The sequence below is a fragment of the Sminthopsis crassicaudata genome, chromosome 4 (assembly GCF_048593235.1).
Source record: "Sminthopsis crassicaudata isolate SCR6 chromosome 4, ASM4859323v1, whole genome shotgun sequence".
NCBI classification, from domain to species: domain Eukaryota; kingdom Metazoa; phylum Chordata; class Mammalia; order Dasyuromorphia; family Dasyuridae; genus Sminthopsis; species Sminthopsis crassicaudata.
This window is the reverse complement of record NC_133620.1, coordinates 412,496,712-412,513,240: the sequence shown is the minus strand read 5'-3', so window position 1 is coordinate 412,513,240 and position 16,529 is coordinate 412,496,712. Positions and strand designations below refer to the sequence as shown.

Sequence of the window (16,529 nt, the reverse complement as noted above, 5' to 3'; positions counted from 1 at the left end):
ACAAGATTATGAATTATGACTCAAATAGTTATTTTATTGATGATTTCATTAATTGCCTCCCCAATCTTCTTTGTCTTATGACATGAAGTATATTTCCTTTACTTCATTTTTGTCATTATATTTCACATCTTCCTTGCTAGAAGTTGCTGAGCTTTCAAACTGAGTTCAAATAAGAGTCTGAGTAGAATACATACCCAGACATATATGTATGTAGAGATAATATATCACATGTCTATATATATGTGAGCAATAAAACCATGTATTGCTTGAACAATTTTATGTATTTTCATTAGCAAGGATTCTTGCAAAAATGTTAGTGTAATTTCTAGATGTCTTACTGAGAAAGAATATGGCACTTTAAAATTCGATTTGTAATAATATTCACCCAAAGTTTCTCACCATCATCCTCCCCTAAATATTCTCAAATATATCAATTTCCTTCTTAAACTGGATATCCACAGTGTGCTGACATTTTGAAGACTATTTTTAAAAAGTGATCTTCATTTTTACATTGTTCATAGCCTTATTTGATTTTAACATAAATGTCGGAGACACCCAAATTGAAGGAAGGTTTTGAGATTGCATTCTTTTTCTGAGTTAAATGGATTAACCCATCAATAAAGACATACTGGAGCTCAATGTCCTAGGAAACGGATTTTGAGTTCTAATGAGAAGAGAACAAAGTGGCTGACCAGGAGGTAGCAAGGTAGCCTAGATCTGGACAATAGAAAGCTCACCTAACAGAATCCAGAGTTGCAAAGAGATGAGTGGGAGGAAGATGACTGGAATAGTAACATCATTAGAGCTGCTTGGAAAATATCTAATTCTGGACATGAAAGCTTATCAGAGCTTAGTTCCCAGAGATGAATGAAGATAGGTGATGAGAGTTAATACAGCTTAGAGTAACTGAAAAGGATCATGGTGACATCCTTCTTAGCAACATAAGGCAAAAGCTTATTTTCTGAATAAACAATGCTACTTCTTCCCCCTTTTCTTTCACATTTTTTGAAAAGGGACAGCTTTTTGATTCTGCTAAGATCATGGAGTTTTATGATTCATAGTAATATAACATTTGTCAAGAATATACTGGTTTTTTAAAATGTCAGATGTTGTTTTAGATCATCAAAAACACACTGAAGTTTCCAAAAATGCCTTTCAGCATCGTCTCACTTATTCTCACATAGTCCCAGCTCATTGTTTATCTACAGAATCAGTGTCTAAGATATATGTTTTATACTAAGTTGACACTTTGCCCATTCAGCCACATGCAGTGATATAAGTAACATGCTTCTTTTTTTCCATCTACTTCATCTCCAAGGCATTATCAGAAAGACCAGATTTTTGTTTTGTTTTGTTTTGTTTTGTTTTCAGTATTAAGAACTTTACTGAGAGGGTTTTGTATGTTTACAAGGATCAGTGTAATTAGCACAATCATCTTTGAATAGGAGCATTTGCTGGACTTCACAATCAAGAAGCAATCTCTCCTTTTTTTTTTTTTTTTTTTAAGATGCTACCCAGGAAGTTTTCCTTGACAGGAACAAGCATCTTTGGGGAGCACACATCTCAAAAGGAACAATTGCTTTTTTGTCACTCTAAAATTTTAATGGTCTAGCCATTTGTTGGGATAATCTCAATGAAAACATGAGAAAGGATCAGGCAGAGCTTAACTTTCATTATATCCCAAATTATGTCTGCATATTCAAATAAGTGACTGAGATCAAGATCCTAAAATATCAGGGTATTTTTTTAATTAATAAATACATTTAATTCATTAAAAACAAAATGTAGCATTGAAGATTTTTCTCTAAGTGTTTCTCTAGATGTCAAACATAATATCTCATATTTGTGAGACCACTTCCAATAACAAAGAAAACATAAATTTTAATTTTATCTCTTTTTATTGTTGTAAGCTTTAATTGCTAGGAAGGTCACTGTACTGAAATGAAATCTGTAACCTGTTACTTTTGCTGAATTCTCCTGTGGAATTCACTCAGGCCAGGTTCATTCCCTTTCCTATAAGTATTTGGTCAATATGAGTTCTCTTTCCCCTTTTTTTTTCCTTTCATTTTCTCTGTTTATCCATTCACATCTTTATTTGTATATATTATGATATATTGATAATATAGTTCATTCAACCAGTCCTCAAATGTTCTGATAGTTGGCTTATTTACTATTTTAACAGCCTCTTCTAAAACTGAGATGCTCTGATTTATGATAATCTGAGTTTAGCTCTAATTTAAGACCTTGTTTCAGAATTGTGCATTTACTTATATATTAAAATTATTTAAATGAATTATTACTGTATATTTTAAGTTTGTATTGAAGTGCCTACTGCCAATTCAGAGTAAAAAAAAAGTCAGTAAGATGGATATCAAAAATAACATTAATGAGCTGCTAAAGCTAAAATTACAGGAACTTATGAAATTGGTTAAACATAAAAACCATTAAACTGTTTACTGAAGCTTCACAGATATACTGCAGCTAATGAGCATTTCTGCTATTTAAATAAGCCCAAATTGAACACACATTACATGGATACATAATTAGTCATGGCAGTCAAACACACATAGACTCACTTTTAAAGCTTTATTTAGGGAATCTTTTTCCATTTGATTTGTTTTGTTAATTAAATTTTTTTAGTATTCAATATTTTAATAATATTGTTGTTTGTTTTTTTTTGCAAGTTATATAATTTACTACTAGTTTTCCATTTGTTTTTATATGTGCTTTAAGGGTGACAAATAGGGATTATATATTAAAAGAGTTTTTGCTTATCTCCATTTTTGTAATTTTTATTTCTATTCTATTCAGAATCTTCCCTTTACTTCCTTGGCTGATTCATATTTATAAAACAACTTGGTAGCACTATACAGTTTAAGTATTTTTCACCATCTCATGATAATTATTAAAAAATTATTTGTAAGAAACTAACCATGCTTAGGAGTATAATAGTATTTTTAAAATCACAAGCAATTATCCTTGCCCTCAAGGAGTTAACAATCTAAAATAATGGTAATGGTGCAAATAATGAAGGAAGTTAATGTAAAATATTTGAAACTTATATAGGCAACATGGTGTCTTAGTAGATTACCTCAAATATCCATATTTTCAATCACTGTTCCATGTAGTTGTCAGTTTTTTTCCTCTAAAGTGCCATTGTGAATGTGATGGTAATCTTTCAAATTCAATAAAATTCGATGAACCCATATTATCTCTAGGATCAAATGTAAGTGCTATGGTAGCATCACTATGGAACCCTAGGAAATCATGGTCTTAATGTTTAAGATACCCAAGTCCCACTGCAAAAGAATGGATTAGACTCATAGTCTAATGGGAAGGATTAAAATTCTAAGATTCAACTTAATTCTGCCCTTCATTTTTGAGATGTGAAGGAAATATAAATAGCTAATAATTTAGCCCCTAGTAAGAGGTGTTGGTGGAAAGAGAGAAAAGGAAAGAGGGAGAAAGAGACAGAAAGGGAAAGACAGAGAGCGAGAAAGAGGCAGAACCAGCAAAAATCAAAGAAATAGGGGATATAGACAGAGGCAGAGGCAAAGAAAGACAGAAAGAGAGAGGAAGAAAGTGCAGTTTATAATAAAATAATGTTCAAAAATGTTTTGTAAACTTTAAATGCTATTTGTAGCATATGAATGTTTTATATATAAATACAATTATTATTATTATTGCTGTGATACATACATATATGATATAATATACTATGCAATGCAATGCATACAATACATAGCACAAATACAATTATTATCATGCAGAATAACTAGAGTCATAAAATACTCTTTATAGTAGAATAAAGCCACATGGGACTCACACCCAGATTAAGTGAAGGGTAATTCAATTCAATTGATGATTCACCACCAGTCCCAGTAATTAATATCTCTTGTCCATTCTCCCTCCTTTGGACTTTTTCCCTCTGTGGTCTGTGAATAAAACACAGACACACAAAGACACACATACACACACACACACACACAAAAAAAAAAAAACAAAACAAACAAACAAACAAAAAAAAAAAACAAGGAAAAAAGCAACAACACAACAAAAACACAAAACATTTGTATCTTGAACTTGTTCGGACTACTGTACCAGCTCTGACTGGCCACCACACTGTGAAAAATATTTTAAAATTAGGTCTCCTGTTGCATGTTTCAAGGTCAATGACTGAGAGAAGGCTTTTCTTCACTGTACTTGCTGAATAGGCTCATTGTATATTATCTGACGTACCTGGAGGAAAGAATAGCCATTTTAAAAATGTGATATATGACCAGTTAGAGAGAACATTTCTAGGAGTAAGATGTAAGGGGTGGATGTGGACCACTGTAAGGCAGAAGGGTTCTGTCCAACCAGGATAACCTTAGAGTATAAAGCTTGTTCTCCTTTCTGTATTAGTGTGTGAACTCATGTGGAATTTTTAGACATACTTCTACATGAGAGTATAAAAAGTTTAAACCGCTTCACTCATCCTGAGGTTTTTCATGTGCTGCACCCTTTTGGGGGTTCGGAATTTTATTTTTTTATATTTTATTTTATTTTATAATTTTACTTATAATAGCACCGGCTCCAGATCTTTATATGTCTGCCTCTAGCAATTCATCCTAGGCCAAAGGAAGAAGGATAGTACTCTCTCTTTTTCTTTTCTTTTTATCTTTTATGATAAAATTGATAAAATAAAATAATATCCTTTTAATTCTCATCCCAACACTCTGAAACATAATGTTACTAGCAGACTGTGAGAATCTATAGCATCCTATACCAGCTCCCATCTCTGTGACTTTATTTTATATATCTCCATGCCTGAAATACTGTCTATCTTCACTTCTGCTTCTTAGATTTCATTTCCAATCATCACTTTCTTTATCATGCTTTTCCTGATCTCACAGTTTTTAGTGCCTTTTCCTTGTCCCAAATTATCTTACATTTATTTCAAATATATATATATATATACATATATATATATATATATATATATATATATTTCTTTTTGAGCATTTTTTCAATTTTTCTAGTATATTTATATTTATTTTATTAAACATCTCCCAATTAATTTAAGCACATGAAAGTTTTATAACCCATGAGTTTGACATTTCTTTGTAACATGCCCTCCTGGCAGTTACTATTACCAGTCTGTCCTAGGCCCAACAGTGTACCTTTGACCACTGATCTTTGCAGTGTCAACTCTACCCAGCTCTCCTCCCCTGAGGCCTTCAAAGGTCTCTGGCCACGATTTCTTGAATCTATAGTTATTAAACACACTCAAGATAGCACACTCAAGAACAGCCATGTGTAATCTTAAAAGCCTTTATTATACATAATCACATAATGCCCTGACTTGTTAACTCCCTAGTGAACACCTGATCTGAAGATCCACGTGTTCACTACCAAACTATCCATCAGCTTGGCTCAGCTACCCCAGGCTAGGGAGCCAGGTTAAAGAAAGCAACTGCTGTCTGCAGTGGGCTTATAAAAGGCCTGTGAGGTTACACACACAGCCAACCAGTGAGAGAGCCGTCACCCATTACAAAGATATCTCAATATGGCCAGGATCCCACCCACAGAGAAGTTCTATATCCAGAGAGATTACTTCCTGGGGTACTCAATCTCCTGTTGTGCTATGCCCGGCCATTTAAAGGACCCTTATACTTCTTGTATAGTAGAATTCCAGTATGGAAATTCTCTTCACAGATGAAGATTGACAGTTCAATGCATCTGGAAATTATATTCCTGAAGCATTTCCTGGATCACTGAAAAGTTGAATAACTTGTCTATGGCCTCACAGTTCTCAGAAGATATAAGTTGTTATATATTTGTCTTTGTATCCCCAGCACTTAGTCCACTGATTGGCACAAGTCCTTAATAAATGCTTTATGATTGATAATCAATGCAAAGATATTCCACAAGTACCTGAGTTGTATAAGGCAAATTATTAATGTCTTTGAAAGGAACAAAAAGCAATATATATCATCTCTGCCATCAAGAATGTAATAACTAATTAAGGAAGAAGAATAGAAAAAATAAAATTAACCAAAAAATGCACAATATTATAAGTGCCCAAAGAGTTCAGGCTGAAAAGACAGAGAAGGAGGAGCTGAACATGGACTGAAGGTGTTAGGGAAAGTTTTATTGAGGAGGTAGATTCTTTGTGCCTCAGAAAATTCTCCAAGAATCTCAATTGTAGAGATAGACCTAATTTTCTTTAGTCAAAGAGAAAGGTTGTAATATTGACCACTTTGCAATATAGAAATATACTACAAAGATGAGTGGAGAGTTGCACAGAGATCCTCACCATTTTCACAGCTGCTTCTTTCTTCTTTTCTCCTCCCCCTCCTCCTTCTCATTTTTCTCTCCTCCTCTTCTTCCTCTTATTCTTCCTCTTCCTCCTTCTCCTTCTATTTCTTCTTCATGTCTTTATTTCTTCTTCCTTTTCTTCTCCTCATTTTTTCTTCCTCTTCCTCCTCCTTTTCCTTCCTTCTTTTTTTCCTCCTCCTTCTTCTTGATCTGAATATCATTTGAGCTCTCTTCATTTTACCTTCATTCTTGGTAAAAGGAAAATAAACAAACAAAAAAATTTGTTGCATAGCTTTTAAAAAATGTCTCAATCTATTCATCTATAGGAAAAGCTAATGTATAATTCTCACCATTTAAAAATTATAACTTATAATTTTAAAATTATACCCAGTGTTGAATCCTATAACTTATTAAGGATCCAAAAGTAACAGTGATCATGTTTCTTTGTTATGACAAACGATGTGTTGTTTTTGGAGAATCAGGCTATACTTATGTACTAAAAATACAACAAATTTGACATTCATTTATAAATACTAAGAAATATACTTGTCATATGCTAGCAGGTTTCTCTTTTACATATATGACAGCAGGGCTACATCAGTTTAATTGACCTTGGCAATCTGCATCTGCTAGTGATGTGTCCCTGAGGGACAGTTTCTGCAATTTTAAGCTGAAGCTTTTATTGAAGAACTTAGGTGTCACAATACAATTAGACCTCTGAAAGAAAGAAAGAAAAAATAGTTCATGCATTATGTTAGGACTGAAAAAGTCCTATTCTTAAATTTTAAATAATTATTATTGCAAAGCTACCTTACTATATCTTCATTTTAAAAATAACTTGTTCTAAATCAGTGATAATTAAAACAAGGGAAAAGGAGGAAGCTTGAATCTTGGTCCTCTTGTGTACATTAAGAAAGACAGAGGCCTTTTAAAGACTGCCTAAAAACTCAGGTGAATGTGTGGGTTGAATCATTATTATTACATTTGGGGAGACTGTGCTGGTGGCTTCCCTATCTACTTTCATTTCTGTCCAACTATTAGGCCCTCGAGTGTTATGCAGTCACCTCAAATGCAATAAAGTTTATATGGGAAGATTTATCTTTCTTAAGATTACTGGTGACCTATTTTTGTATACTTTTTAGATAAGTGGGAAACTATATATGTCTCTTAATCATATTTCACTTAATACTTCATAAGAAATAGAGAGCAATTATTTAATTTATAAATATAAATATAAATTTTGCTCTATTTTCATTCCTTCTGTGTTAGTTAACAGTGAAAGAGAAGATATACCATTGAGTTTCATTTACAAGTATTGCAAGCTGAGCACACAAAAATAACCAAGGCAGAGTTATAGACAGTGTCAACAATGATAGTCAAAGTGATTAAATGATCAAGGATTATTAAAGGACATTCTTATGAGAATAGAATAAAAAAAAAAGAGAAAAAGTACAAAAGATGAAGACGAAAATGAGGAATAATTGAATAGGTTCAAAAAAGGTTTAGAGAAATTCATAAATTATAGATTCATGATGTATTACAAAGGGAAACTAGGGATATTAGAAACAATAGCTCTTATCTTTACGTGTTCCTGTCACAAAATACACTTTCCTTTACCACTGGTGCCTTGAGGTCCCTATTTGAATTCATATGAATCCAACTCATTGTGTCATTTTTTTTATTTTCATCTTAATTCACTGGTATTTACATTTTGCTTCACAATTTACAAAGGCAATTTCATAAAATAAATCCAAAGTCAAAAATGTATTATAATAAATTTATTATTTATTATCATTTATAATTTATTATAATATTATATAATATATTATATGTATATATATATTTATAATTTATTATCATTTCCATCTTATAGATGAGGAGATAAATGAGTCTCAGAAAAACTCAAGTTATGGGACTAATAAGTGGCAGTCAGGATTTGAAAACAGGTCTTTTGACTCCCAGTCTAGTGATTATTATGCTGCACCAGACGGTCTCCTTGGTTTTATAAGCAGCAGTTGTGCCTACTCTTTTCAAATATTTCCTTCAGGGAAATACTTTGAAGATAAAATACCAGATCCTGTTATTGGTATAAGATGTTCTGTGTTATTATTGGCATAAGCATTATATGTCATTATGAAAGGGAATTGAAATGTGAACATTGAAATAGACTGCTTTGCTTTTGATTCTTTTTTGTTCCCTATGAGATGAAGCAATAAATGTATGAGAGACTTGAATCCTTGAAACAGATCTGCCTGAAAATGAAAAGATCATTTTCAGAAGATGACAGAGCTCTCATTTTCTCTACCCACACTCTCCTCCACTCCTTGGCCTTGCTATCTGACTTCTTCCCCCACCAACATACTGAAAATAATTTCAAATGGCAGGAATAGTCATCAATCTAGTGGCTATTTCTAAGTCCTCATCCTCCTTGACCTTTCTATAGAATTTGACACTTGACTAAAACTTCCTATTGGATATTTTCTTCTTCCTTAGCTTTAGAGATGCTCCATTTTCCTGGTTCATATTCCATTTCTTTAATAGCAGCCTGTTTTTTCTCCTTGTGTCTCTCTGTCCTCCTCCTAACCTCTCCACTTTAGTGCTGCCCACTCTAGACTCTCTTGACATTTTCATTTCCTCCCATATTTTCAAAATTTTCTATGAGGAGTTGGCTCCTGATTCTCCAACCTTGCCTTGACCTCTCTATTCTGAGTCTGACTCACATTTCTAGCCATCTATTCGATATCTTCACCTGGAGCTTCCACTAGCATTGCAAATTCAATATGTCCAAAATTAAATGTATCATCTTCCCTTCCACCTACTATCCTTTCAAACTTCACTATTTTTATTAATGGTATTATCTTTTTACCTAGTATTTCATTTAAGCTCTTTTGTTTATTCATTTGAAATTATTGCTTATTCTTCATCATCTCTTATACCAAGTCACTTTTAAAGTTCTAAAGATGCAGTTTCAAGGTTTCAAATCCATATTCTTCACTATAGGTCCCTCTTCCAATGTCCTACTAACTATTTTCATTTAAATAAAAAGTAATATTGTATTATCCTTTTTAGCTTCACTATTGTTCCCTTTTTCTTACCCATATTTATGCATGAATTTGGTTATGATTTTCCTCTGCTCAAAAACTTGTTCTTGTGGTTCATTTAGTTTTCTTGATTCCATTTTAGTATTTTCTTGGCAAATATACTAGAGTGTAGTTTGCCATTTTCTTCTTCGGCAGATTAAGACAAAGAAAGCTTAATTAAGTGACTTGTCCAGAGTTACACAGTTAATATGTGTCTTAAGATCAGATTTGAACTCAGGAAGATGAAACTTTTTTTTTTCCTGAAGCAATTGAGGTTAAGTGATTTGCCCAGGGTCACAAAGCTAGGAAGTGTTAAATGTCTGAGGACAGATTTGAACTTAGGTCCTTCTGACTTCAGGGCTGATTAATATCCACTGCATCATGTAGCTGCCCCAAAGATAAAACTTCTAATTCCAAATTCAATACTCTAGCCACTGTGCCATCTACCTGCCCCTGATCTAAAAGAGTGACTCTGTGGCTTAGTGAGCAAATCCTTTATCTGCTTTTCAAGAATCTCCAATTCAATAAATATTTCTAAAGCATTTATTCCAATATCTCTACTACCTGATATCATCCCATTTTTCTGATCCCTTCTTTAATTATTCCCCCATTTATATTCTGTATTCAGGAGCAAAGTAAATTCCATCCCATTGTCTCTTGATTCTTATTCTTGGAATGTTGTACTTTTACCTGTTGAATTCTTACTCATCTTCTAAAAACAAATTTCCAAAGCTGTTCTTCCACAATTCATTCTTTGAGCTCTCCCTATTGCAAAAGGCTTCTTATTATAAACAGCCCTTTTGTTTTGTACTTTTCTCTTGACTTTATTTTTATCATGATGTAATATAAATAACTGTTTTATCTTATACTCTTACAAAGTGAAAACTGGAAAAATGTTACAATCCTTTCTACCTAGCATTAAGCACATTCTACAAATAATTTCTTATAATTAAAATTATAATCACTTTTTCCCCAATGAATGTAAATTATATCTTAGAAGATAGATTTTTATGTGTAAGTTGTATATGTGTGGCAACTTAATTTTTAGCATATTAAAGTTTTTTGTTTATATGAAAAATCTGCATTTTGATTAAATCCTTAATTATGAATTTAATTACTGAAAATGTTCAGTAATAGTATGAGACAACTGTGATTATTGAGAGTAGATTGAATTGAATAACCATGGACCTCTTGAGGCTGGTTGGATCTTTTTGAGGTTATTGCCCATAACAAAACTTGCTGTTAACAAATTGTGAAAATAGTATGTTATGTAACACAGATCATGTAATTAATATTTAAGATCTTATCAGAAGAGTCTTAAAGATTAATATAAAATCTATTCAATTTCTTATAACTTTTTAAAAATACGTTTTCAGGAAATGTGATGAGCTAAAAGGCCTAAACTGTTTAAATCATTCTACTTACCCACGTCAAGATTCATAACTTTACTTGATTAGTCTTTCTTTGAAGAATTTGCAAAATTGGGTAGAAGAATTTGAATACATGACATTTGCTATTCCTTTCAACCCTAGATATGTCATCTTATAACTATCATTTCATTGAAAAACATGACTTTTTAATGATATCTAAGATTATGCTAAGCTTTTACTATACTATTTATTGACACTTATGAAGTGACTTTGACTAGATAGGTGGTGTAGTAGAGTGCCAATCTTGTAGGCATTAAGTCCTGAGTTCAAATCTAACCTTAGACACTTATTAGCTGTATGACTTTGGGGAAGTCACATAACCCTGTTTGCCTTAGTTCCTTATCAGTAAAATGAACCGGAAAACTAAATGGCAAATTACTCTACTATCTTTTGACAAGAAAACCTCAAATATGATCCAGGAGAGTAACATGTAATGGAAACCACTCAACACAAAAGTAAAATGACTTAGCAAATACATTCAAAAGAATATAAGTCCAGTTTTTTTTTTTAATTTAATGCTATGAGTTTATTTAACAAGTATATCAAATTCCTTGAATTTAATTCTATCCAACATTTCCTGACTATTAAACTTTTATATCATTTTTCCCCTGATAAACTGTCACTAGATTGGGTCCACCCTTTCCTATACTTGTGCAATTGAAATTTTGACCTGGAATGAGTGAATATTACAATTAAGTCTTCTCTAAGAGTAGGACCAAAGATGAAACTAAAATAAAATATCTCTTACTATTATAATTTATTTTGTATCATTACTGATTACTGAGTTTTTCTTATAATCTCTTTCTGTTATTTCACTGACCCTCTTCATCTGTGAAATGGAGGTAATGATTGTAACTAACAAATTCACAGGGTTTTCATAGAACCAAAGTCAGAAAATGTACGTACAATGGTTTGCACACTTGAAAGTGTCTTGGATCTAAAACTGGAAAGTAATTTGGAGATCATCTAGTCTAGCTTCCCTTACTCTACAAGAGTAAACTAAGCCTAGGGATATTTGAGTTCTCCTAGTGCACACAGGCAATAAATGGGTATGATTAGAATATAGCTCCTCTGACTCCAAAACAGAATTTTTTAATCAATCACTCTACTTCCTATAACTGATATAATTTTGTTGGTAGAAGATGGGCTAGAGCACTGAATTCAGAGTCAAGATTATCTGATTTAACTCCTATCTCAAGCATTCAATTGTTGTGTATGATCTTAGGCAAGTCACTTAATATCTGATTGATTCAGATTCCTCATCAATAAAATAGGAATACTAATAATAGCACCTATTATCTAGGGTTATTGTAAGGTTGTAACAGAGATTGAATTCCTCCTGCCTCTCTCCTTACCTTTTTTATCATTCCATAGAAATTCTAGAAGCTCACATCACCTCCATACTTCATACATTGACCCCCTTATAGCTTTCCTCTCTAATTGGTTATTTTCTCCCAGAACTACTATTTTAAGGGGGACACAAAGCCAATCAAATTTTTATTCCTTTCCAGAATATAAGACTGGACAGATTTAATGTATCATAAGATACTTGAGGTCATTGTGTTTCTTCCTATTTATGTTTGACTTCTCAATGCTTAGCAGACACATATTAAGTGCTTAGTAAGTGACTGAATAAGGTAGCCTATGTAAAATATTTTGAAAGTCACAAAGCACTATATAAGTATTCTTAAGGTTATTTTTCATTATTATTATCATCATTAACATCATTATGAGAATCTTTTTCATTATTATTTAGAAAAAAATTAAACTTCCTATGGGGGAAAAAAGATATCTGAGCAGAATGTTGTAGAATCTATTATTTCCCTTTGTAAACTATATACTTTGTCCATGTACTATAATGAAAGGTTATTTCTGTCATGGTTTTCCAAATGAACATAGTTGGTGGATGACATAAGCTTATTTTTTGTGCATTTTCTTCATTGGAGAATACTTCCCTGAATCTTTGTTGACTGATCCTAAAAACTGAAAAATTTAACTATGAGATAATACAGTATACTGTGAATCTTTGTCCTATTTTATGAGACAAGTCCTATATACTTAATCTGGCAGAAGCCTTTCCTTGTTATATCTCTCCTCTCTTTTAGTAGAGTTTCCCCCTTATTCTTTTCTGTGTTCTTCTATATTATTTAATTGATATTTTAAAATTACTTTGTACTTCAGGCTCTCATTTCCAATCTGAGTTTTCTTTAGAATTTATTTCACCAGGGGACCAAATCTTGTTTTCTATTTCTTTTTCCTCCCTTTATGAAAACTTGAAGGATATTAGAACCAAATAAGATAGCAAATAGTTTTTTTTTTACTAGTTCCATACAAGTTTCCCTACATTGTAATCCTAATATTTATGAATTTTTTTCTTCTTTTTTTTTTTGAAAGGCAGATACATACCAAACACAGAGTCATTTTCCAAATGATATTTTAAGAAAGTCCAAATTCTCTTGAATGATAGAGGAAACACAAAATAATTTCATAATATTTAAGAATTTTGTAACAAATGCAATTTCTTATTATTAAAGACATAGTTTTCAGTCTGAAGAACTCATCAGACTCAAATAACAAAGATATCATAGCTTATGTTATGGAAGAATTGACTAACTTTAATTCAGAGTTTTAATTCAGAACTTTAAATTCATGGTTAAATAATTTCTGCTAGAACAAAGCTGTTTTAATCACTTTTTAAAAGTTTAATATTGTAAATTAATAATCCAACTAAGCTTGCTTAATAAATATTTACATTTAAATAGTTGAAGATAATTGTCATGTTCCCAACTCTTTTCTTCGTAAGGATAAATATCATTCAATCCTTAACCAAACCTCATATAACACAGCCTAATCACCATTCAGATTTAGTATACTAAAACACTATAATTATAAATAACTAAATATATATATATATAAAATAAAAACTAAAATATAAAAAATAGATCTTATTAATCACTTTGTAAAAGGAACTGCACTGTGTATGATATATTATAAACTTTTTTTTATCCTGTTTACATTCTATTGCAGAGAAAGGATGGCAGATGCATATGTATATGTACATTCATATACATATATAAATATGTATATAAACATACACATATGTGAATGAATAACATGTATATATACATATATAAATGCACATTATTATAAAGCAAGATAGAAAGTGAAAAAGCACTCCAGGAAAATAAGAAGGGACAGAATATCACAATTTATCAGAGTTGGAGAAATCTCAATTGACCTTTGATTCAATTAACAATTAATATATGTATTTTTAAATTCCTATTATGTTCTAGTAACTAGAGAGATGGGCAGAGGTGGTGGAGTGATGGAATGAAACATCCCTTGCTCTTGAAGATATTAAATTCTTCTGGAGTTTGGAGAAGGCTCTATATACATATCTAGATCCCATCATCAATACATAGCAGGCTATATATACACATATACATACATACAATACGTATATGAATGAATAAATATAATATATAAATAAGTAGATTAATAGATGATACAATAGATAGATGGATGGATAGATGGATACAAGAATGCAAAATGTATGTGTGCGTGTGTGTATGTATACATGCCTATAATGTAATTTTAAGAGGAAGAGGATTCAAGACAGATTTCCTATAGGAGACAGCACCTGAAATTTACTCCAAAAGAAGTTAAGTATTCCATGACATGAAACTGTAGAGAGTACATTCCAGACATAGAATTCAAGAACACCATTTCTGCAAAACATGGAAAAGATTGGAATTGTAGTATCTTTCAGGGAGAATAGATGGCAAACTAGTTTATCATGACTGGAAAAATATGTGAAGAGGGAGCAATAGGAATCAGACTAGTTAAGTAGATGGGAACTAGAATGGGTTAGTGTTTAAATACTCTCTTGGGATATTTTATTCCACAGATAGTAAGGATCCAAGAAAAGATTTTCAATTAGCAATTGATAAAAGTCAATTTGGTAGCTGCATGGAGAATGGATTGCAGATGGGAGAGATTGGAAACAAAGGAATTAGTTATGAGATTATTCCATCATACAGGGCAAAAGTGATGAAGTTTTGATCTGTAATAAACATTGGATAAGTGATGAGAAGAGGATGAATGTAAAAGTTGCTATTGAACAACATCAACAAGGAAATAATTACATGGTGGGAATAACAGAGGAAAGAGTCAAAGATAACGCCAACATTATAGACTAGGGAACTGAAAGGATAGTGATCCCTTCAGGAGAAATAAGGATGTTTGGATGATGGATAGATTTTGAGGAAAATATGAGTTCCAGTGAAGTAGGTTGTCTTATCTAAACCAAATATGAACAAGAATTCTAATTATTTCATACCCAGTAATAAGGAGTCATTCAGTCATTCCTTGAAGATCTCTAATGATAGAAAACCCATTATCTCTACTATACTACTAATAGTATTATTATATTACTTTGAAATAATAATTATGATTGCTGTTGAATTTTTCTTTACATTAGGACAAAATTTGCCCTTTTACCATTTATGCCTATTTCTTCTCATTCTGCCCCATAGGTGAAGCCAAAAAAGTCTGATCTCTCTTCACAGACAATCCTTTAAATAATTGAAAAATAGAAAAACGACAATTCTGATTGTTTTTCACATTATCAATTTATTATACATATCACTCACTGTTGATTCTTTCATTTGTTTACAGTAAAAGAAGCCATGAATCCTATCAAGTTTAATCGATGGGGTCTTCCAGAAATAGATCCAGAAACTATGCAAACCAGTGAACCATGGGTATTTGCAGGAGGTGACATTGCTGGTTTTGCTAATACTACAGTGGAGTCAGTGAATGATGGGAAGCAAGCTTCTTGGTATATGCACAAATACATACAGGTATGTCAACCTTTTTAGTTTCAACTGCTCTTTGCTAACCTAGTTATTCATTTATCTTTGCAACTAAATGTAAGACAAAGGATTTATTTTTATTGTTTTATTAAAGCTTTTTATTTTCAAAATATATGCATAGATAAATTTTCAACATTAATCCTTGAAAACCTTGTTGTACAATATCTCCCCTTTTCCCAACATACCCTCCCCTAAATGTCAAGTAATCCAATATATGTTTAAAAAAATATGTGTTAAATATAATATATGCATACATATTTATACAATTATCTTGCATAAGAAAAATCAAATCACAAAGAAACAATAAGAAAATAAAATATAAATTAAAAAAAGAGTGAAAATTCTATGTTGTGATCTTCACTCAGTTCCCATAATCCTTTCTCTAAATGTAGATAGCTTTCTTCATCACAAGTTCATTGGAACTGGCCTGAATCATCTCATTGTTGAAAAGAACCACATCCATCAGAATTGATCATCATATAATCTTGTTGTTTCCATGTATAGTGATCTGTTTGTTTTGCTAATTTCACTTAGCATCAGTTCATGAAAGTATTTCCAAGACTCTCTGAAATCATCCTGCTGATTGTTTCTTATAGAACAATAATATCCCATAACATTCATATACCACAACTTATTTAGCCATTCTCTAACTAATGGGCACCTACTCTGTTTCCAGTTTTTTCCCATTGCAAAAAGGGCTACCACAAACATTGTTGTAGTTCCAAATTGTTTTCCAGAATATTTGGATCAGTTCACAACTCCATCAACAATGTATTGGTGTCCATTTTTCCACATCACCTTCAACATTTGTTATCATCTTTTCCTGTCATCTTAGCCATCTTAGA

The 16,529-nt window shown here is 31.8% G+C and overlaps 1 protein-coding gene across 1 annotated transcript in view; it reads left to right on the top strand.

The window, feature by feature from the left end:
- Positions 1–16,529, top strand: part of DPYD (dihydropyrimidine dehydrogenase) — a 956,758-nt gene that overhangs the window by 460,049 nt on the left and 480,180 nt on the right. The window contains exon 12 of the mRNA XM_074262758.1: positions 15,488–15,672. Within this exon, the coding sequence (XP_074118859.1) occupies positions 15,488–15,672 (185 nt within the window). The remainder of the gene's footprint in view (positions 1–15,487; positions 15,673–16,529) is intronic.